This window comes from Rhinichthys klamathensis, unplaced genomic scaffold (genome assembly GCF_029890125.1).
Source record: "Rhinichthys klamathensis goyatoka isolate OS25496 unplaced genomic scaffold, OSU_Roscu_1.1 h1tg000080l_1, whole genome shotgun sequence".
Classification (NCBI taxonomy): domain Eukaryota; kingdom Metazoa; phylum Chordata; class Actinopteri; order Cypriniformes; family Leuciscidae; genus Rhinichthys; species Rhinichthys klamathensis.
The window spans coordinates 345,001-369,000 of NW_026606622.1; the positions used below are offsets into that span (position 1 = coordinate 345,001).

The 24,000-nt window shown below is 44.3% G+C and overlaps 1 protein-coding gene across 2 annotated transcripts in view; it reads left to right on the forward strand.

The window, feature by feature from the left end:
* LOC130085484 (mitogen-activated protein kinase kinase kinase kinase 5) overlaps window positions 1-24,000 on the forward strand; it is a 54,411-nt gene that overhangs the window by 13,783 nt on the left and 16,628 nt on the right. Inside the window, exons 5-24 of one of the 2 annotated variants that reach the window (XM_056251256.1) lie at window positions 231-286; window positions 386-433; window positions 8,071-8,113; window positions 10,593-10,665; window positions 11,017-11,148; window positions 11,613-11,675; window positions 11,773-11,854; window positions 12,157-12,273; window positions 13,473-13,554; window positions 13,681-13,739; window positions 13,882-13,943; window positions 18,387-18,431; window positions 18,766-18,786; window positions 18,875-18,923; window positions 19,762-19,930; window positions 21,310-21,410; window positions 21,666-21,707; window positions 23,475-23,553; window positions 23,630-23,706; window positions 23,810-23,870. In XM_056251256.1, the coding sequence (XP_056107231.1) occupies window positions 231-286; window positions 386-433; window positions 8,071-8,113; window positions 10,593-10,665; window positions 11,017-11,148; window positions 11,613-11,675; window positions 11,773-11,854; window positions 12,157-12,273; window positions 13,473-13,554; window positions 13,681-13,739; window positions 13,882-13,943; window positions 18,387-18,431; window positions 18,766-18,786; window positions 18,875-18,923; window positions 19,762-19,930; window positions 21,310-21,410; window positions 21,666-21,707; window positions 23,475-23,553; window positions 23,630-23,706; window positions 23,810-23,870 (1,461 nt within the window). The remainder of the gene's footprint in view (window positions 1-230; window positions 287-385; window positions 434-8,070; window positions 8,114-10,592; window positions 10,666-11,016; window positions 11,149-11,612; window positions 11,676-11,772; window positions 11,855-12,156; window positions 12,274-13,472; window positions 13,555-13,680; window positions 13,740-13,881; window positions 13,944-18,386; window positions 18,432-18,765; window positions 18,787-18,874; window positions 18,924-19,761; window positions 19,931-21,309; window positions 21,411-21,665; window positions 21,708-23,474; window positions 23,554-23,629; window positions 23,707-23,809; window positions 23,871-24,000) is intronic. The other variant, XM_056251257.1, reaches the window with a different exon arrangement.

Below are 24,000 nucleotides of genomic sequence, written 5' to 3' on the forward strand. Positions count from 1 at the left end.
AGTGAGTGAGTGAGTGAGTGAGTGAGTGAGTGAGTGAGTGAGTGAGTGAGTGAGTGAGTGTGATATTTTGAAGCTAAATATTTTTAGTTTCTTCTTCACTATGTGTGTTTATCATATCTCTCTCTCTCTCTCTCTCTCTCTCTCTCTCTCTCTCTCTCTCTCTCTCTCTCTCTCTCTCTCTCTCTCTCTCTCTCTCTCTCTCTCTCTCTCTCTCTCTCTCTCTCTGTCAGTGACCGGTCCGCTCTCAGAGCCTCAGATCGCTTACGTGTGTCGAGAGATGCTACAGGTGAAACGCTTTTAAAATACTCAGTTTAAATCACATAATTATACCCGGACACAATTATTTTAAGAGGGAATTCACGTCTGCTCTCTATCTCTCTGTCAGGGTCTTGATTATCTTCATGGACAGAAAAAGATCCACAGAGACATCAAGGTACACTCCCTTCACACACTTGACAGTTTTTCTGAGTTGCTAAAACACCAAACCCCATTCTCTAAACCAATTTGTCGAATAAATCACTCTTTCTTTAAAACATTAAACATGTTCAGGTAGTCAAAACACTGTTTGCAAATCTCATGCGCTCTTTTTGCAAAACTCTAAACACATTCTCACTCACACACATTTCGCACTGTGATGCACTGGTGTTTCACAACACTAAACACACACAGGCAAAAGTTAAACACAACTACAACACTCTTGTCATCGTTTACACACAACGGCTCAAACTTGTTCACACTTATTTCTGATGATGAGATCAAACCAACTGTACATATACAAGTCAGTTCAGAGTCCCAACATTTACTCACAATGTTGCACTGAATGTTGATGCCAACAGTGGATGGAAACAATATAAGAGGGAGAGACGGAAGAGTGTGTGTGTGTGTAAGAGGAGGAAGAGTGTGTGTAAGAGGAGGAAGAGTGTGTGTAAGAGGAGGAAGAGTGTGTGTAAGAGAAGGAAGAGTGTGTGTGAGAGGAGGAAGAGTGTGTGTGAGAGGAGGAAGAGTGTGTGTAAGAGGAGGAAGAGTGTGTGTAAGAGGAGGAAGAGTGTGTGTAAGAGGAGGAAGAGTGTGTGTAAGAGGAGGAAGAGTGTGTGTAAGAGGAAGAGTGTGTGTGAGAGGAGGAAGAGTGTGTGTGAGAGGAGGAAGAGTGTGTGTAAGAGGAGGAAGAGTGTGTGTTAGAGGAGGAAGAGTGTGTGTAAGAGGAGGAAGAGTGTGTGTGTAAGAGGAGGAAGAGTGTGTGTAAGAGGAGGAAGAGTGTGTGTTAGAGGAGGAAGAGTGTGTGTAAGAGGAGGAAGAGTGTGTGTGTAAGAGGAGGAAGAGTGTGTGTAAGAGGAGGAAGAGTGTGTGTAAGAGGAGGAAGAGTGTGTGTAAGAGGAGGAAGAGTGTGTGTTAGAGGAGGAAGAGAGAGTGTAAGAGGAAGAGTGTGTGTAAGAGGAGGAAGAGTGTGTGTGTTAGAGGAGGAAGAGTGTGTGTAAGAGGAAGAGTGTGTGTAAGAGGAGGAAGAGAGTGTGTAAGAGGAAGAGTGTGTGTAAGAGGAGGAAGAGTGTGTGTTAGAGGAGGAAGAGAGTGTGTAAGAGGAAGAGTGTGTGTAAGAGGAGGAAGAGTGTGAGGAGGGAGAGTGTGTGTAAGAGGAGGAAGAGTGTGAGGAGGGAGAGTGTGTGTAAGAGGAGGAAGAGTGTGTGTGTTAGAGGAGGAAGAGAGTGTGTAAGAGGAGGAAGAGTGTGTGTAAGAGGAGGAAGAGTGTGTGTTAGAGGAGGAAGAGTGTGTGTAAGAGGAGGAAGAGAGTGTGTAAGAGGAAGAGTGTGTGTAAGAGGAGGAAGAGTGTGTGTTAGAGGAGGAAGAGAGTGTGTAAGAGGAAGAGTGTGTGTAAGAGGAGGAAGAGTGTGAGGAGGGAGAGTGTGTGTAAGAGGAGGAAGAGTGTGAGGAGGGAGAGTGTGTGTAAGAGGAGGAAGAGTGTGTGTGTGAGAGGAGGAAGAGTGTGTGTAAGAGGAGGAAGAGTGTGTGTAAGAGGAGGAAGAGTGTGTGTTAGAGGAGGAAGAGTGTGTGTAAGAGGAGGAAGAGTGTGTGTGTAAGAGGAGGAAGAGTGTGTGTAAGAGGAGGAAGAGTGTGTGTGTAAGAGGAGGAAGAGTGTGTGTAAGAGGAGGAAGAGTGTGTGTTAGAGGAGGAAGAGTGTGTGTTAGAGGAGGAAGAGTGTGTGTAAGAGGAGGAAGAGTGTGTGTAAGAGGAGGAAGAGTGTGTGTTAGAGGAGGAAGAGTGTGTGTAAGAGGAGGAAGAGTGTGTGTGTAAGAGGAGGAAGAGTGTGTGTAAGAGGAGGAAGAGTGTGTGTGTAAGAGGAGGAAGAGTGTGTGTAAGAGGAGGAAGAGTGTGTGTTAGAGGAGGAAGAGTGTGTGTTAGAGGAGGAAGAGTGTGTGTTAGAGGAGGAAGAGTGTGTGTAAGAGGAGGAAGAGTGTGTGTTAGAGGAGGAAGAGTGTGTGTAAGAGGAGGAAGAGTGTGTGTGAGAGGAGGAAGAGTGTGTGTAAGAGGAGGAAGAGTGTGTGTGTGTGAGGAGGAAGAGTGTGTGTAAGAGGAGGAAGAGTGTGTGTAAGAGGAGGAAGAGTGTGTGTGTAAGAGGAGGAAGAGTGTGTGTAAGAGGAGGAAGAGTGTGTGTTAGAGGAGGAAGAGTGTGTGTTAGAGGAGGAAGAGTGTGTGTTAGAGGAGGAAGAGTGTGTGTAAGTGGAGGAGAGTGTGTGTGTGGGTGGAGTGTGTGTGAGAGGAGGAGAGTGTGTGTTAGAGGGGGAGGTGTGTGTAAGAGGTGTGGAGTGTGTGTAGAGGAGGAGGTGTGTGTGTTGTGGAGGAGAGTGTGTGTAAGAGGAGGAAGAGTGTGTGTGTGGGGGGGTGTGTGTTGGGGGGGGGTGTGTGTTGGGGGGTGTGTGTGGGGGAAGGTGTGTGTAAGAGGAGGAAGAGTGTGTGTAAGAGGAGGAGGTGTGTGTAGGGGGAGGTGTGTGTTGTGGGGGGGTGTGTGTAGGGGGGGTGTGTGTTGTGGGGGGTGTGTGTTGGGGGGAGGTGTGTGTGGGGGGTGTGTGTGGAGGGGAGTGTGTGTAGAGGGGGGAGGTGTGTGTGTGGGGGGGTGTGTGTAAGGGGGAGTGTGTGTTGTGGGGGGTGTGTGTAAGGGGGAGTGTGTGTGTAAGAGGAGGAAGAGTGTGTGTTAGAGGAGGAAGAGTGTGTGTTAGAGGAGGAAGAGTGTGTGTAAGAGGAGGAAGAGTGTGAGGTAGAGGTCTTCACGGTCCACTTGGATCCGAAAACCCGAGGTCCGACCCGAGACCCGAGCGGGTTCAGGTCCAAAACTCCGACGAGTGTCTCGGACACGGGTCGGGTTCGGTATTAGTGGCCTCGGGTCTCGGGTAATTTAAAATAAATATGCCTTTTCCAAATGGACCCGAGAAGACCCGAATTCTTTTAAACTATGTTGGGCATTTAAGAAAATTGCAGTATTTAAAACAACTCTATGACACCGTTCTCTCACTTTTTCTAAGTGAGAGAGCGAATCCGCGCTTCTACGTATGGAGGGATTATTGGGTCAGATTGAAAACTAAAAGTCTAAAACTAAAAGTCTTAGACTTTTAGTTTTCGACTTAGACTTTTGGTTTTCGTTTAAGACTTTTAGTTTTAGACTTAGACTTTTAGTTTTCGACTTAGACTTTTGGTTTTCGTTTAAGTCAAAAATGAATTTGGTATTTAGGATTGGGCATTTGGTATTTAGGATTGGGCATTTGGTCATTTAGCCATTTAGGATTTAGGATTGGGCATTTAGGGATTTAGGATTGGGCATTTAATCATTTAGCCATTTAGGATTGGGCATTTGAGGATTCAGGAGTGTATGCAAATAAGGAGGCGTGGCCCAAATACTGGAGGCTGGGTTTGAAATGGCTGGTGCAGATGCACCTTATGGACAGCAGAGGGCGCTCCAGTGCTAAGGAGCACACTGTAATGAAACCAAACAGAGCGAGTGAGCAGGTCTGGAGCGAGGACTGTACTTTATAATGTGATAACTTCAACTTAATGACAGCGTTGTATAGGGGTACTGGAACGGTACATGTATTCCTATTGAACCGAAACGGTACGGGCGTCACGGTTCGGTGCACGAATTTACACGGAGAATACACGGTATAAAAATAAATAAAACTCTAAATAGCGATACATTTCGCTCTACTCGCGTTTGGTGTGAACGCAGCATAATAAACAGGCTGCGACGTCAAGGTTGCAATGCTGGAGTGTGTGTGTGCGCGAGAGAGAGAGAGGGGGAGGCGTGGGCGCGAACGAACTAGGTGTGTGTGTGTGTGTGTGTGTGTGTGTGTGTGTGTGAGAGAGAGAGAGAGAGAGAGAGTGTGTGTGTGTGTGTGTGATTTTGGTTGGGTGACAGTTGTAGGTTACAGTTTGACAAGATTTTAGAGTGTGACAAAAGCACAATGTTGTATTTTATTGCGAGTGTACACAAATATACACACTTTGCAGTTTGAACTTTGCAGCACACACTCCAACATTGCAACCTTGACGTCGCAGCCTGTTTATTATTCTGCGTTCACACTAAACGCGAATAGAGCGAAATGTATCGCTATTTAGAGTTTTATTTATTTTTATACCGTGTATTCTCCGTGTAAATTCGTGCACCGAACCGTGACGCCCGTAGGCTACCGGTTCGGTTCAATAGGAATACATGTACCGTTCCAGTACCCCTATACAACGCTGTCATTAAGTTGAAGTTATCACATTATAAAGTACAGTCCTCGCTCCAGACCTGCTCACTCGCTCTGTTTGGTTTCATTACAGTGTGCTCCTTAGCACTGGAGCGCCCTCTGCTGTCCATAAGGTGCATCTGCACCAGCCATTTCAAACCCAGCCTCCAGTATTTGGGCCACGCCTCCTTATTTGCATACACTCCTGAATCCTCAAATGCCCAATCCTAAATGGCTAAATGATTAAATGCCCAATCCTAAATCCCTAAATGCCCAATCCTAAATCCTAAATGGCTAAATGATTAAATGCCCAATCCTAAATGGCTAAATGATTAAATGCCCAATCCTAAATCCTAAATGGCTAAATGACCAAATGCCCAATCCTAAATACCAAATGCCCAATCCTAAATACCAAATGCCCAATCCTAAATACCAAATGCCCAATCCTAAATACCAAATTCATTTTCGACTTGGACTTTTAGTTTTCGACTTAGACTTTTAGTTTCAAACTTAGACTTTTGGTTTTCGTTTAAGACTTTTAGTTTTAGACTTTTAGTTTTCAATCTGACCCAATAATCCCTCCATATCTACGTGCACATGGGCTATAAGCATAAGCACGGTTGCCTCCGCATTTATTTACTCAGTTGCTCGCTCCACATAAACCAACCCCTCCCTTTGCCAAGAAGAACTAGTGCGCCATCATGTGGATGGATGTTTGACTGAATGCAAGTATTTGAATTGTCGTTTAGCCAGGCCTGTCAATCAATTTTAAAAATTCGCGACACTGTCAGAAAAGCATGGAGCGGAGGCGATAACAGAAATTGCGAAAAATGTCAGGGAAAACGAATGGTGGTTCTAATCATCGTATGGACCGGTAAATAACATTATGCCAAATGTTATTGGACGTAATGGGTTACAGTGATGTGTGATTGACATTTTAGCACTTCAGCGCGCTTACACTCGCGCGTCTATGTTAAGTGCATGTTTGAGAAACGCAGGGCTGCAGGCTGTGCACAATGTAAATGCCGTTTACGTTCGGGTCCAGTCGGGTTCTAAAGGAAATGCCGTCAGGTCGGGTCGGACTCGGGTCTAATTTTATCGGGTCTGTCTCGGGTCGGGTTTTTCTTTTAAAAAAATAATTTATGCACGTCGGGTTCGGGTAAGTAGTGATTCGGGTCGGGTACAGTTTTTAGGACCCGAGAAGACCTCTAGTGTGAGGAGGGAGAGTGTGTGTAAGAGGAGGAAGAGTGTGTGTAAGAGGAGGAAGAGTGTGTGTAAGAGGAGGAAGAGAGTGTGTTAGAGGAGGAAGAGTGTGTGTAAGAGGAGGAAGAGGGTGTGTAAGAGGAGGAAGAGTGTGTGTAAGAGGAGGAAGAGTGTGTGTAAGAGGAGGAAGAGTGTGTGTAAGAGGAGGAAGAGTGTGTGTAAGAGGAGGAAGAGTGCGTGTAAGAGGAGGAAGAGTGCGTGTTAGAGGAGGAAGAGTGTGTGTGAGGAGGAAGAGTGTGTGTGAGAGGAGGAAGAGTGTGTGTGAGAGGAGGAAGAGTGCGTGTAAGAGGAGGAAGAGTGCGTGTAAGAGGAGGAAGAGTGCGTGTAAGAGGAGGAAGAGTGCGTGTAAGAGGAGGAAGAGTGCGTGTTAGAGGAGGAAGAGTGTGTGTAAGAGGAGGAAGAGTGTGTGTGAGGAGGAAGAGTGTGTGTGAGAGGAGGAAGAGTGTGTGTGAGAGGAGGAAGAGTGTGTGTAAGAGGAGGAAGAGTGTGTGTGTAAGAGGAGGAAGAGTGTGTGTAAGAGGAGGAAGAGTGTGTGTAAGAGGAGGAAGAGTGTGCGTAAGAGGAGGAAGAGTGAGTGTGTGTAAGAGGAGGAAGACGAGGAAGAAGAGCGAACACACTCTCTCTCTGAGTGACTGTAACCTTTAGGCTTCTGCAGTCGGTCACTGTATGTCCACAGTGCTGAATACACAGTTCAATACTACACTTGCTTACACTATATATACAGGATATGATTTATTCCCCTTACTGCTGTACGTTGTCATTACTGTACCTTTTTACGTAATTGGAAATTTAGTTTACTTTGTTACAATACACTTATTTTCTGTAACTGTGTGTTTTGGATTCATTGTTCTCCATTTTCTCTGTAGTGTGTAATGAATGATCTGTAGTGTTTATACAGTTTTTTACAATCACTTTGTTACTATTTTCAGAACCTTGATGTCATTCTTCACAACTCTAGACACAAAACTCACAACCAATGATCAAAAAGCACATTTTTCAAAACTCTAACCCTTTTCTCAATTGCTTGGATACAATACACATAAAACTTAGATCATTTGTTCATTCAACAAAGATCACCTGTTCAATATGACACAACTTAACATCACAGTACTACTATTTCAAAAGGCAATTCACACATTACATTTCAAATGAGTGTCTATTCATTTCCTTACAGTGATCTACCTATCAACTGATACAACTGCTCAAAATGATAAGTAACTGTTGCGTTACTCTTAATGCACACACACACAATCTTCCATGTTTACAGTAAATCATGACAGTTTCAAGATAACGAGATTCATTGTCACCAATTAGCATGGCATGAACCAATTAGACTACAATATCCATGGATGTAGCCTAATATTTAATATTTTTGCTTTGATTCCAATAAACCTGTGTTGTGATTGTATTGTAGTGTTTTGCATCAATATATTACACACTTTGTTGATGATTCCACTGTGTCTGTAATATTCTCTCTACTACTGCAGTGCTGTTACAGAGATGTATTTACTGTACATGTAGTACCATAATGAAACCTGGATCACCTATTTTGCTCTACAATATTTAATGATTGTACGAACAATGACACAGTGAAACTATCGGTTGCTTGTGTGTGGGTGATCTATAGTTATGTTTCAATGGTATTTCACAGTAAATTTGTTTTTTGAAACAATGATTGTGCAAGTGCAAGATTTCTTTAAAGATGTGAATGCACAATGCAGTGTTTTGAACATTAGACAGCCTGTGTTACAAGTGATAACCGCTGTGAGTTTTGTGTCTAGAGTTTTGAAAAAATGACATCAAGGTTCTGAAAATAGTAACAAAGTGATTGTAAAAAACTGTAATATTGACTCATGTATGTGTGTGTGTGTGTGATCTGAGAGCGTTGTGTGATTTAGAGCAGATAAAATGGTTTTGAGGCGATTGTTTGACTTTGCCGTTCTGTGAATGTGGTTTTGTGTTTAAGGTTTTGAGAACGCGAGTGATGGGTTCAAGAAATGTGTTTTAGCAATTCAGAAAAACTGTAACAGCCGAAGCGTTCTCCATCCTCTGACAGCTTCAGTCTGTTCTCTGAGTGTGTGTGTTTGTGTTTTAGGGTGCAAATATTCTTCTGAACGATCATGGAGAAGTGAAACTGGGTTCGTAAAACCATTTAATCTGTCGCTCCGTCTGTGTGTCTGTTTAACACTCCTCTGTGTGTCTTTCACACAGTGTGTGTGTGAGTGAGTGAGTGAGTGAGTGAGTGAGTGAGTGAGTGAGTGAGTGAGTGAGTGAGTGAGTGAGTGAGTGAGTGAGTGTGTGAGAGTGTGAGTGAGTGAGTGAGTGAGTGAGTGAGTGAGTGAGTGAGTGAGTGAGTGAGTGAGTGAGTGAGTGAGTGAGTGAGTGAGTGAGTGAGTGAGTGAGTGAGTGAGTGAGTGAGTGAGTGAGTGAGTGAGTGAGTGAGTGAGTGAGTGAGTGAGTGTTGTGTGTGTGAGTGAGTGAGTGAGTGAGTGAGTGAGTGAGTGAGTGAGTGAGTGAGTGAGTGAGTGAGTGAGTGAGTGAGTGTGTGAGTGAGTGAGTGTGAGTGAGTGAGTGTGTGTGTGAGTGAGTGAGTGAGTGAGTGAGTGAGTGAGTGAGTGAGTGAGTGTGTGAGTGAGTGAGTGAGTGAGTGAGTGAGTGAGTGAGTGAGTGAGTGTGTGAGTGTGAGTGAGTGAGTGTGTGAGTGAGTGAGTGTGTGAGTGAGTGAGTGAGTGAGTGTGTGAGTGAGTGAGTGAGTGAGTGAGTGAGTGAGTGAGTGTGTGAGTGAGTGAGTGTGTGAGTGTGTGAGTGAGTGAGTGAGTGAGTGAGTGAGTGTGTGAGTGTGTGAGTGAGTGAGTGAGTGAGTGAGTGAGTGAGTGAGTGAGTGAGTGAGTGAGTGAGTGAGTGAGTGTGTGAGTGTGTGAGTGAGTGTGTGAGTGAGTGAGTGTGTGAGTGAGTGTGTGAGTGAGTGAGTGAGTGAGTGTGTGAGTGAGTGAGTGAGTGAGTGAGTGAGTGAGTGAGTGAGTGAGTGAGTGAGTGAGTGAGTGTGTGAGTGAGTGATGTGAGTGAGTGTGTGAGTGAGTGAGTGTGTGAGTGTGTGAGTGAGTGAGTGAGTGTGTGAGTGAGTGAGTGAGTGAGTGAGTGAGTGTGTGAGTGTGTGAGTGAGTGTGTGAGTGAGTGAGTGTGTGAGTGAGTGTGTGAGTGAGTGAGTGAGTGAGTGTTGTGAGTGAGTGAGGAGTGAGTGAGTGAGTGAGTGAGTGTGTGAGTGAGTGTGTGAGAGTGAGTGTGTGAGTGAGTGAGTGAGTGAGTGAGTGTGTGAGTGAGTGTGTGAGTGAGTGTGTGAGTGAGTGAGTGAGTGAGTGAGTGAGTGAGTGAGTGAGTGAGTGAGTGAGTGAGTGAGTGTGTGAGTGAGTGAGTGAGTGAGTGTGTGTGTGTGTGAGTGTGTGAGTGAGTGAGTGAGTGAGTGAGTGAGTGTGTGTGATGTGTGTGAGTGGTGTGAGTGTGTGAGTGTGTGTGGTGTGTGAGTGAGTGTGTGAGTGTGTGAGTGTGTGAGTGAGTGAGTGAGTGAGTGAGTGTGTGAGTGAGTGAGTGAGTGAGTGAGTGGGTGTGTGAGTGTGAGTGTGTGAGTGGTGGTGAGTGAGTGTGTGAGTGAGTGTGTGGTGAGTGTGTGAGTGAGTGTGTGAGTGGTGTGTGAGTGAGTGAGTGTGTGGTGTGTGAGTGTGTGGTGTGAGTGTGTGGTGTGAGTGGTGAGTGAGTGTGTGTGTGAGTGAGTGTGTGTGTGAGTGTGTGGTGAGTGTGTGAGTGAGTGTGTGAGTGTGGTGTGTGGTGAGTGATGTGAGTGTGTGTGTGTGTGGTGGGTGAGTGAGTGTGTGTGGTGTGAGGGTGGTGTGGTGAGTGGTGAGTGGTGGTGGGGTGAGTGTGTGTGTGTGTGTGGTGTGTGAGTGAGTGTGTGGTGTGGTGTGTGAGTGTGTGGTGTGTGGTGGTGTGAGTGTGTGGGTGGTGTGTGAGTGGTGGTGTGGTGGAGTGAGTGTGTGAGAGAGTGTGTGAGTGAGTGAGTGGTGGTGGTGGGAGTGAGTGGGAGTGTGTGAGTGAGTGAGTGTGTGTGTGTGTGAGTGAGTGTGAGTGAGTGTGGTGAGTGTGTGGTGTGTGAGTGGTGAGTGTGTGGGTGAGTGAGTGTGGTGTGTGAGTGAGTGGTGTGTGGTGGTGGTGGTGTGTGGTGTGTGTGGTGAGTGAGTGAGTGAGTGGTGGTGTGTGAGTGGTGTGGTGTGTGGGTGGTGGTGGTGTGTGGTGGTGGTGTGTGAGTGAGTGTGTGAGTGGTGGTGTGTGTGTGTGTGTGAGTGTGTGAGTGTGTGGTGTGTGAGTGAGTGAGTGTGTGAGTGAGTGTGTGTGTGAGGGTGTGTGGTGGTGGTGTGATGTGAGTGAGGTGTGGTGTGAGTGGTGAGTGTGTGAGTGAGTGTGTGAGTGAGTGTGTGGTGGTGTGAGTGTGTGTGTGAGTGTGTGAGTGAGTGAGTGTGTGAGTGAGTGTGTGAGTGTGTGAGTGAGTGAGTGTGTGAGTGAGTGTGTGAGTGAGTGAGTCCGTCTGTCTGTTTGTTATAAACTCCTCTTTCTCGCTGTGTTTAGCGGACTTTGGAATTTCTGCACAAATCACAGCTACTTTTGCCCGTCGAATGTCTTTCATTGGGACGCCGTATTGGTGAGATCTGTTTTCTTTCTGGTTTGTTTTCATTACTGAGTTCTGACTGTAGTCGTACTTTATTCAGGCCAAGATCCTGTAGCAAAATGACTTCCGATATTAAGTCTTGTTTACTTATATTTGTCCTGGAAAACAAGACAGAAATACTGAGAATAAACACACTTGCAGTGTGACGAAGCTCACAAACATTGTGAGTAGTTCTTCTCCAGAAGTGTCATCGTATCAGTCGTGTGTGTGTGTGTGTGTGTGTGTGTGTGTGTGTGTGTGTGTGTGTGTGTGTGTGTGTGTGTGTGTGTGTGTGTGTGTGTGTGTGTGTGTGTGTGTGTGTGTGTGTGTGTGTGTTTCCTGCAGGATGGCTCCTGAAGTGGCCGCTGTGGAGATTAAGGGTGGATATAATGAGTTGTGTGACATCTGGTCTGTGGGAATCACAGCGATCGAGCTCGCAGAACTACAGCCTCCTCTGTTTGATGTCCATCCTCTTAGGTGAACGAAACACACACACACACACACACACACACACTCACACACACACACACACACACACACACTCACACACACACACACACACACACACACACACACACGCACACACACACTCACACACACACACACACACACACACGTGCACACACACACACACACTCACTCCCTCTCTCACACACACACACACACACACACACACACACACTCACACACACACACACTCACACACACACACACTCTCTCACACAATCACACACTCACACACACACACACGGGCTAATGAATGCACTCATAGTTGATGAACTCTGCAACATTGACACAGTTATTGAACTGAATAGTGATATTATAGTCTTCTGTCGAGTTTTCCTGTTTGTTTCCGTGAAGCTGCTGTAAAACATCTATAATGTGTCTCAGGTGGAGATTGCAGTCTAACACTGTGCTTCATGTGTTCTCTGGTTCCTCAGAGTTCTGTTCCTGATGTCCAAGAGTGGCTATCAGCCGCCCAAACTCAAAGACAAATCCCGATGGTGAGAGACCGCATCCCCAGTGCTCGCTCGCCCGAGCCAGTGAAGGTAAAGGCCGCTCGCTCAGTGAACGAGTCTCTCACTGCTGATCTTCTTGCAGGTCCACCATGTTCTACAGCTTCGTGAAGTCCATGCTGATCAGGAACCCGAAGAAGAGACCCGGCGCCAAGAAGATGCTGACAGTACGTGTGTGTGTGTGTGTGTGTGTGTGTGAGTGTGTGTGTGTGTGAGTGTGTGAGTGTGTGAGTGTGTGAGTGTGTGAGTGTGTGAGTGTTTGAGTGTTTGAGTGTGTGAGTGTGTGAGTGTGTGAGTGTGTGAGTCTGTGAGTGTGTGAGTGTGTGAGTCTGTGAGTCTGTGAGTGTGTATGAGTGTGTGTGTGTGTGTGTGTGTGTGTGTGTGTGTGTGTGTGTGTGTGTGTGTGTGTGTGTGTGTGTGTGTGTGTGTGTGTTCATGTAGCTGAACTCGTGTCATGTCTATGTTTCAGCACTTGTTTGTGACGCAGCCGTCATTGAGACAGGAATTAACCCTCGATCTACTGGACAAACTCAAACACCCTGAGAAACTCAAAGTCAGTTTAAATACAGATGACGATGATTTAGAGGTACAATCTCACACACACAAACACGTACACACACACACACACATGCACACACACATGCACACACACACACACACACACGCACACACACACACACACACACTCACTCACTCACTCTCTCTCACATTCACTGACTCACTCACTCACTCACTGACTCACTCACTGACTCACTCACTCACTCACTCACTCACTCACTCACTCACTCACTCACTCACTCACTCACTCACTCACTCACTCACTCACTCACTGACTCACTCACTCACACACTCACTCACTCACTGACTCACACTCACACACTCACACACACACTCACACACTCACTCACTCACTCACTCACTCACTCACTGACTCACTCACTCACTGACTCACTCACTCACACACTCACTCACTCACTGACTCACTCACTCACTGACTCACTCACACACTCACACACTCACTCACTCACTCACTCACATACTCACACACTCACTCACACACTCACTCACTCACTCACTGACTCACTCACTCACACACTCACTCACACACTCACTCACACACTCACTCACTCACTGACTCACTCACTCACTGACTCACTCACTGACTCACTCACACACTCACACACTCACTCACTCACTCACTCACTGACTCACTCACTCACTCACTCACTCACTGACTCACTCACTCACTCACTCACACACTCACACACTCACTCACTCACTGACTCACTCACTCACTCACACACTCACTCACACACTCACTCACTCACTCACTCACTCACTCACACACTCACTGACTCACTCACTCACACACTCACTCACACACTCACTGACTCACTCACTCACTCACACACTCACTCACTCGCTCACTCACTCACTCACTCACTCACTCACTGACTCACTCACTCACTCACTCACACACTCACACACTCACTCACACTCACTGACTCACTCACTCACTCACTCACACACTCACACACTCACTCACACACTCACTCACTCACTCACTCACTCACTCACTCACTCACTCACTCACTCACTCACTGACTCACTCTCTCTCACACACACACACACATATACGCACATACACACACACACACCCAGACTCTCACACTTTTGGATAAAAAATGTCTGTTAAATAAAAGACAAGCAATCATCTGTTTTATCATGTGTAAGTGAGGTGACATCATATCCCTCTCTCTCTCTCTCTCTCTCTCTCTCGCTCAGGTTATTGTCCCACAATCACTCAGAAGAATTCATTCAATCAACCGACACAACCGAGCAGAGAGAACGAACTCAGACATCAGCTGTAAGACACGTGTGTGTGTGTGCGTGCGTGTGTGTGTGTGTGTGTGTATGTGTGTGTGAGTGTGTGAGATTATTGAGAGACAGATACTCACTCGTTCATCATTATAAATGGTTTCTGTGTGTCCAGTGGAACAGATTTACACACAGAGGCCAGTCGCCGACAGACGAGAGTCTCCAGAAGCAACGGTTAGTGTGTGTGTGTTCAATCTAACGAAACCTTCCTTTCAAGATGTTCTCGAAGATATTTAAACTCTTTGAGCTCCTCTACATGCATGTGTGTGTGTGTGTGATACGCACAGTTAAATTCACTCCTGTGATGTGTGTGTAGTTACGGCTGACAGGAGGCCAGTGGACGAATCCTGCGCTGTCTTTCAGTAAACGCTCACTCAGGTACAGTGTGTCGCATGACGTGTGTGTGTGTGTGTGTGTGTGTGTGTGCAGTGTGTGTCACATGACGTGTGTGTGTGTGTGTGTCTGTCTGTGTGTGTGTGTGTGTGTACGTGTGTGCAGTGTGTCACATTACGTGTGTACAGTGTGTGTCCAAGACATGAACAGTGTGTGTCACATGACGTGTGTGCAGTGTGTGTCACATGACGTATGTGCAGTGTGTCACATGACGTGTGTGCAGTGTGTGTCACATGACGTGTGTGCAGTGTGTGTCACATGACGTGTGTGCAGTGTTTGTCACATGACGTGTGTGCAGTGTGTGTCACATGACGTCTGTGCAGTGTGTGTCACATGACGTGTGTGCAGTGTGTGTCACATGACGTGTGCAGTGTGTGTCACATGACGTGTGCAGTGTGTGTCACATGACGAGTGCAGTGTGTGTCACATGACGTGTGTGCAGTGTGTGTCACATGACGTGTGTGCAGTGTTTGTCACATGACGTGTGTGCAGTGTGTGTCACATGACGAGTGTGCAGTGTGTGTCACATGACGTGTGTGCAGTGTGTGTCACATGACGTGTGTGCAGTGTGTGTCACATGACGTGTGTGCAGTGTGTGTCACATGACGTGTGCAGTGTTTGTCACATGACGTGTGTGCAGTGTGTGTCACATGACGTGTGTGCAGTGTGTGTCACATGACGAGTGTGCAGTGTGTGTCACATGACGTGTGTGCAGTGTTTGTCACATGACGAGTGTGCAGTGTGTGTCACATGACGTGTGTGCAGTGTTTGTCACATGACGTGTGTGCAGTGTGTGTCACATGACGTGTGTGCAGTGTGTGTCACATGACGAGTGTGCAGTGTTTGTCACATGACGAGTGTGCAGTGTGTGTCACATGACGAGTGTGCAGTGTGTGTCACATGACGTGTGTGCAGTGTGTGTCACATGACGAGTGTGCAGTGTGTGTCACATGACGAGTGTGCAGTGTGTGTCACATGACGAGTGCAGTCGGTGTCACATGACGATTGTGCAGTGTGTGTCACATGACGTGTGTGCAGTGTTTGTCACATGACGAGTGTGCAGTGTGTGTCACATGACGTGTGTGCAGTGTGTGTCACATGACGTGTGTGCAGTGTGTCACATGACGTGTGTGCAGTGTGTGTCACATGACGTGTGTGCAGTGTGTGTCACATGACGTGTGTGCAGTGTGTGTCACATGACGTGTGTGCAGTGTGTGTCACATGACGTGTGCAGTGTGTGTCACATGACGTGTGCAGTGTTTGTCACATGACGAGTGTGCAGTGTGTGTCACATGACGTGTGTGCAGTGTGTGTCACATGACGTGTGTGCAGTGTGTGTCACATGACGTGTGTGCAGTGTGTGTCACATGACGTGTGTGCAGTGTGTGTCACATGACGAGTGTGCAGTGTGTGTCACATGACGAGTGTGCAGTGTGTGTCACATGACGTGTGTGCAGTGTGTGTCACATGACGTGTGCAGTGTGTGTCACATGACGTGTGTGCCACATGACGTGTGTGCAGTGTGTCACATGACGTGTGTGTCACATGACGTGTGCAGTGTGTGTCACATGACGTGTGTGCAGTGTGTCACATGACGTGTGTGCAGTGTGTGTCACATGACGCGTGCAGTGTGTGTCACATGACGTGTGTGCCACATGACGTGTGTGCAGTGTGTGTCACATGACGTTTGTGCAGTGTGTGTCACATGACGTGTGTGCAGTGTGTGTCACATGACGTGTGCAGTGTTTGTCACATGACGTGTGCAATGTTTGTCACATGACGTGTGCAGTGTGTGTCACATGACGTGTGTGCAGTGTGTGTCACATGACGTGTGCAGTGTTTGTCACATGACGTGTGTGCAGTGTGTGTCACATGACGTGTGTGCAGTGTGTGTCACATGACGTGTGTGCAGTGTGTGCCACATGACGTGTGTGCAGTGTGTGTCACATGACGTGTGCAGTGTGTGTCACATGACGTGTGTGCAGTGTGTGTCACATGACGTGTGCAGTGTTTGTCACATGACGTGTGCAGTGTTTGTCACATGACGTGTGTGCAGTGTGTGTCACATGACGTGTGTGCAGTGTGTGTCACATGACGTGTGTGCAGTGTTTGTCACATGACGTGTGCAGTGTTTGTCACATGACGTGTGCAGTGTTTGTCACATGACGTGTGCAGTGTGTGTCACATGACGTGTGTGCAGTGTGTGTCACATGACGTGTGCAGTGTTTGTCACATGACGTGTGTGCAGTGTGTGTGACATGACGTGTGTGCAGTGTGTGTCACATGACGTGTGTGCAGTGTGTGTCACATGACGTGTGCAGTGTTTGTCACATGACGTGTGTGCAGTGTGTGTCACATGACGTGTGTGCAGTGTGTGTCACATGACGTGTGTGCAGTGTGTGTCACATGACGTGTGTGCAGTGTGTGTCACATGACGTGTGTGCAGTGTGTGTCACATGACGTGTGTGCAGTGTTTGTCACATGACGTGTGTGCAGTGTTTGTCACATGACGTGTGCAGTGTGTGTCACATGACGTGTGTGCAGTGTGTCACATGACGTGTGTGCAGTGTGTGTCACATGACGAGTGTGCAGTGTGTGTCACATGACGTGTGTGCAGTGTGTGTCACATGACGTGTGTGCAGTGTGTGTCACATATTAGGTGTGTTCGACATCGGCTGCGGCTGGATGTAACTGATCGGCGAGAGTAGCCGCGTGCAGGCGGGGAGGAGCTGCAAACGGAGACGTGAAGTCGGACACTTTCGGGTTCCCGTAGTGACCGCTCACGTGGTGTTTGCATACTTTACCACAGCTAAAGTGAAATAAATGCAATATTTGCCAAATACACAGATGTTTCAGAGACATTTTCATTCAATACTTTATGTACTGCTTCATACAGCGTTTGTTTGAACAAGAATAAAGTTCAACATAAGCCTACAGCTAGGCCTACTATCAATGAAGTGGAATCAACGTTTTTTAATCAGTTTTATTTTGATAAACATAACACAATAAATCGCGACTACATGAAAAGAGTGTTTACTGTAATTAAAAAAACTGATTTGTGAGCTTTAGTGGAACTAAGGTGTGAGAATAAACACGAAACGCACGTGATCGTTGTCATGCGGTGAATCCGGCCAATCGTGGAACAGCTGTGTCGTCATCAGAGCTCGTGCAGCCCAGACTCAGAGCAGCCGCTCTTCAGAAGCTGCGCTGGCTGAGTTCTCCGGCTACTCTCGAATCGCTCTCGCGGTACTTTGATGGCATACGTCACAGTCACGTGGCGTCGGCGCTGTATCAAGTCGGACAACATTTCTAACCGGCATGCACTGCTTCAAGTCTGCCGCCGATCGGTCTGCGCAGAGCTGCATGAAGTCGAACAAGCCTGACGTGTGTGCAGTGTGTGTCACATGACGTGTGTGCAGTGTGTGTCACATGACGAGTGTGCAGTGTGTGTCACATGACGAGTGTGCAGTGTGTGTCACATGACGAGTGTGCAGTGTGTGTCACATGACGAGTGTGCAGTGTGTGTCACATGACGTGTGTGCAGTGTGTGTCACATGACGTGTGTGCAGTGTGTGTCACATGACGTGTGTCCAGTGTGTGTCACATGACGTGTGTGCAGTGTGTGTCACATGACAAGTGTGCAGTGTGTGTCACATGACGTGTGTGCAGTGTTTGTCACATGACGTGTGTGCAGTGTGTGTCACATGACGAGTGTGCAGTGTGTGTCACATGACGTGTGTGCAGTGTGTGTCACATGACGAGTGTGCAGTGTGTGTCACATGACGTGTGTGCAGTGTGTGTCACATGACGTGTGTGCAGTGTGTGTCACATGACGTGTGTGCAGTGTTTGTCACATGACGTGTGTGCAGTGTGTGTCACATGACGTGTGTGCAGTGTTTGTCACATGACGTGTGTGCAGTGTTTGTCACATGACGTGTGTGCAGTGTGTGTCACATGACGTGTGTGCAGTGTGTGTCACATGACGTGTGTGCAGTGTGTGTCACATGACGTGTGTGCAGTGTGTGTCACATGACGAGTGTGCAGTGTGTGTCACATGACGTGTGTGCAGTGTGTGTCACATGACGTGTGTGCAGTGTGTGTCACATGACGTGTGTGCAGTGTGTGTCACATGACGTGTGTGCAGTGTTTGTCACATGACGTGTGTGCAGTGTGTGTCACATGACGTGTGTGCAGTGTGTGTCACATGACGTGTGTGCAGTGTTTGTCACATGACGTGTGTGCAGTGTGTGTCACATGACGTGTGTGCAGTGTTTGTCACATGACGTGTGTGCAGTGTGTGTCACATGACGTGTGTGCAGTGTGTGTCACATGACGTGTGTGCAGTGTGTCACATGACGTGTGTGCAGTGTGTGTCACATGACGTGTGTGCAGTGTGTGTCACATGTTCTAATGAACTCTTTCCGACAGAGACGAGAGCGTGGACACCGATGACGATTACGATGACGTGGAAATGTAAGTCATTCTTCTCTTCGACACGTTTACTGAACACGCAAGCTTTACATTTAATCAAATCTCTATATTATTTCAATGAACAAAAAATAATTTTTCATTGATTTCTAAACGTTTTAATGAACAATAACAACAAAGATTAGGAGCTTTTTTCAGGGAACTAATTATGATTTTAGCTGGAATTAAACACTAATCTACGCGACCTCCTCATGCATGTGTGATTGTGTTGAGTGTGTGTGTGATTGTGTTGAGAGTGTGTGTGATTGTGTTGAGTCGTGTGTGTGTGATTGTGTCTGTGGTTATTAATCACGTCTTTAATCCTCTTCTCCACCCACAGACCTGTCAGTCATTCACTGAGGTACTTCAGCACACACTCTCTCTCACACACACACACACATCAGTCTGTTAATGAACTCTGAATGATCTGACGAGTCTTCTCTGTTTAGTAGCACACTGAAGTACAGCGATGAAGCTCCTCCTCCTCTTCCTCCCAGAGTAAGATCAGAACGCTTCATTCCAGCGGAACACTCAACGCTTGCAATCCTGTTATTGATGATCAACACTAATATAACCAATATAGTAACAAAACATAGTAAAACGGAAATATAGGGAAAGATATACGTATGTAAAATATATATATATATATATAAATCTGATGAAAATAAATTCATAAAAATACAAAAATGTTGAAGTATACAATTAATCATAAATATGAAAATAAATTAATAAAAATACTAAAATGTTGAACTATCTAATTTATATAATACATATAAAAATACATTAATAAAAATGCTAAAATGTTGAAATATATAAATCATCATGAATATGAAAATAAATTCATAAAAAGACTAAAATGTGGAAATATATAATTCACCATATATATGAAAATACATTCATAAAAAAGTATAAAATGTTAAATATATAATTAATCATAAATATGAAAATACATTCATAAAAAGGCATAAAAAGTTGAAATATATAATTCATCCCAAATATGAAAATAAAAACATAAAAAGACTAGAATGTTGAACTATCTAATAAATAAAATAAATATGAAAGTACATTCATAAAAAGGATAAAATGTTAAATCTATAATTCATCATGAATATGAAAATAAATTCATAAAAGCATATAATGTTAAATATATTATAAATATGAAAAAAAATCATAAAAAGCTAAAATGTTGAAATAAATAATTTGTCATAAATATGAAAATAAATTCATAAAAAGACTAAAATGTTGACTAATTGCTGTTATATTTAGCTTTAAGAAAGTGTATGTATATGAATGTGTGTATGAAGTGTATCGTGTGTGTGTGTGTGTGTGTGAGCAGCCGAAGCCCCGCACGAGTTCAGAGGAGAGTGTGACCGCAGACGAGGATCACAGTAAAGCTCTGGCCGTCAGCGTCCCGACGCCACTGTTCAGGACGTCCAGCGGGACACACACACACACACACACTCGACCCGTCCCGCGCCCACGCTCCGTACGCAACGTCAACTCAGGTGAGTGTCTCACACACACACACACATCGCCTCTGCCCTTCGAGTTGTCTCAACATGAGCACAGGAGAGCTGTCAGTCAATACATGTGAAACTCAAAGTAACTAGCGGTGCTTGTGTGGAAAAGTAACTCAGATATTTTGATATTTTGTTGTACATTTTAAAAGTAATGCGTTACTTTACTAGTTACTTGAAAAAGTAATCTGATTACATAACTCAAGTTACTTGTAATGAGTTACACACAACACTGCTCCTGATCCACCTGTTTAACTCACTGTGTGTGTGTGTGTGTGTGTGTGTGTGTGTGTGTGTGTGTGTGTGTGTGTGTGTGTGTGTGTGTGTGTGTGTGTGTGTGTGTGTGTGTGTGTGTGTGTGTGTGTGTGTGTGTGTGTGTGTAAATGTGTGTGTGTGTGTGTGTGTGTGTAAATGTGTGTGTGTGTGTGTATATGTATATTTGTGTGTGTGTGTATATGTATATGTATATTTATGTGTGTGTGTGTGTGTGTGTTTGTGTGTGTGTGTGTGTGTGTGTGTGTGTGTGTGTGTGTGTGTGTGTGTGTGTGTGTGTGTGTGTGTGTGTGTGTGTGTGTGTGTGTGTGAATGTGTGTATATATGTGTGTAAATGTGTGTGTGTGTGTGTGTTTGTGTGTGTATATGTATATTTATATATGTGTCTCTGTGTGTATGTGTGTGTGTGTATGTATGTATATGTATATTTGTGTGTGTGTGTGTGTGTGTGTGTGTGTATGTATATTTATATTTATATGTGTGTGTGTGTGTGTGTGTGTGTGTGTGTGTGTGTGTGTGTGTGTGTGTGTGTGTGTGTGTGTGTGTGTGTGTGTGTGTGTGTGTGTGTGTGTGTGTGTGTGGCCTGGTAAACCCTACGTTATGGGGACAAAATGTCCCCACAAGGATGGCAATATCCGAAATCCTTGTTCGTGTGGGGACATTTTTTGGTCCCCATGAGGAAATCAGCTTATAAATCATACTAAGTGATGTTGTTTGAAATTGTAAAAATGCAGAATGTTTCCTGTGATGGGTAGGTTTAGGGATAGGGTTAGTGTAAGGGAATAGAATATACAGTCTGTACAGTATAAAAATCATTATGTCTATGGAAAGTCCCCATAAAACATGAAAACACAACATGTGTGTGTGTGTGTGTGTGTAAATGTGGGTGTGTGGGTGTGTATATGTGTGTGTAAATGTGTGTGTGTGTGTATATATGTATATGTATATTATTTATGTGTGTTTGTGTCTCTGTGTGTGTGTATATATGTGTGTAAATGTGTTTATGTGTTTGTTTAATTACATATATTTATATATGTGTGTGTGTGTGTGTGTGTATATATGTATATTTATATATGTGTGTGTGTGTACTGTAGATCCGTCTGCGTTCTCCAGCTTTCACACTGATCCTCCACTGGAGCTTCTTCCTCCTGAACTGCCGCCTAAGAAAGACCGCAGAAGAAGACAAGCTCCACAGGTGCGCCTCATTCAGTTACACTTTCCACTCAAGTGTTTTAAAGCAGCTTTACAGAAGGTGTTGTAAGAGTTTAGGAAGTGTGTGTGAGGCCAAATGTGTGTTGAATCTCCTGCAAGACGGTGTTATTTCCCTGTGTAAGAGTGTGTGACGATCTCTCGATCTCCTGCTCTGCATCTGCAAGAGTCTCGGTTTCGAGCTTCACGCTCTCAGGAAGTGGTTGAAGCGTCTGACTGTGTGTTTCTCGCTCTCGTTCAGGATCCGGTCCAGTGTGCGAGTCCAGTGATCAGGAAACCACCGGTACGTGTTCCACACACTGCTCCGGGCAAAACTGAGAACAAATATTATCAATTAACAGTTAAAAGTTTATATTTAATATATTTAACAGTTATAAGTATATTTAATTCCATTGAATTGTTGAGAGAACAAATAATAAGAGTAAATTCAGAAATATTGTCAAATATTTTTGAATATTATAATAATTAAATTATATATTCAGTTTAAATATAAATATAACTATTTCTGAATGTTATGATAATTTATTCAATTAAATTAAAGGTTTAAATTCAATAACATTGCATTTTTGAGAGAGAAAAATATTATTAAATTCAGAAATATTGTCAAATATTTCTGAATGTTATATTCATTTAAAAGTTTCATTTTAATTACATTGAATTGTTGAGGGAAAAATATTATTATTATATTGACACATATTTCTGAATATTAAAATAATTAAATTATTAATTAATGAAATGTTGAAATCATATATAATTAAAAAAAATTAATTAAACCATAGAAAAAGTAGTATCACATTTAGAAATTAATTATTAATATTGTCAAATAATGATTTAATTATTACTTAAATTTAGTTAGAAATCATTTAAAAGTTTGAATTAAATTGCATTGCTGAGAGGAAACGATATTATTAAATTTAGAAATATTGTCCACTATTTCTGAATGTTATAATATTTAATTATATTGAATTGTTGAGAGAAAAAATATTATTAAATTCAGAAATATTGTCAAATTATTTTTTAATCATGTATAATTTAAAAGTTTAAATTAAACTACATTAAATTATTGAAAGACAAATATTATTATTAATACTATTTTACAATATTTCTGAATGTTATAATAATTTAATAATTTTTTAATTAAATTACAAATAATTTTAAAAGTTATATTAAATTGCATTTTTGAGAGAAAAAAATATTACATGCAGAAATGTTGTCAAATTAACACGTTGATAATAATTGATTGATGCTTAATGTCAGTTGCATTATATAAGTCACAGTGTTATATTGTGTGTGTGTTGATGATGGTGTTATATTGTGTGTGTGGATGATGGTGTTATATTGTGTGTGTGTTGATGATGGTGTTATATTGTGTGTGTGGATGATGGTGTTATATTGTGTGTGTGGATGATGGTGTTATATTGTGTGTGTGGATGATGGTGTTATATTGTGTGTGTGTGGATGATGGTGTTATATTGTGTGTGTGGATGATGGTGTTATATTGTGTGTGTGGATGATGGTGTTATATTGTGTGTGTGGATGATGGTGTTATATTGTGTGTGTTGATGATGGTGTTATATTGTGTGTGTGGATGATGGTGTTATATTGTGTGTGTGGATGATGGTGTTATATTGTGTGTGTGGATGATGGTGTTATATTGTGTGTGTGGATGATGGTGTTATATTGTGTGTGTGGATGATGGTGTTATATTGTGTGTGTGTGGATGATGGTGTTATATTGTGTGTGTGGATGATGGTGTTATATTGTGTGTGTGGATGATGGTGTTATATTGTGTGTGTGGATGATGGTGTTATATTGTGTGTGTTGATGATGGTGTTATATTGTGTGTGTGGATGATGGTGTTATATTGTGTGTGTGGATGATGGTGTTATATTGTGTGTGTGGATGATGGTGTTATATTGTGTGTGTGTGGATGATGGTGTTATATTGTGTGTGTGGATGATGGTGTTATATTGTGTGTGATGGTGTTATATTGTGTGTGTGGATGATGGTGTTATATTGTGTGTGTGTGTGTGTGTGTGTTGGTGAGCAGATCGCCTTCAGGAAGGTTTTCCACGGCTGTCCTCTAAAGCTGAACTGCTCGACCTCATGGGAGCATCCCGTCACTAAAGGTACGCGTCCTGCATCTTCCTCTGGAGTGTGTTCTGGCCCGGGAACGCTCAGTAACGCTCCTGCTCTCTGCTTTAGATCAACACCTGATCTTTGGGGCCGATGAGGGCATCTTCACACTAAACCTCAACGGGTCTGAGACCACCATGGAGCTGGTGAGAGACTCACACACACACACACACACACACACACACCGTCATTCCTGATGACGCTTACAGCTCGTTCTGATCCTTCTCTGATTCCCGCTCTCCCTCTCAGCTGTTTCCGGGAAAGTGTGTGTGGGTTTACACCATCGGGAACGTCTTAATGTCCGTCTCAGGTGAGGAACAGTCAGATCATGTCAATCACCTTTATTTATGGAGCGCTTTATACAATACAGAAGAAAGACCGTTTCTGCCACTTAAGAAAAATAATATTATGCATTTTGTAAATGACAAATGACAAAAAGT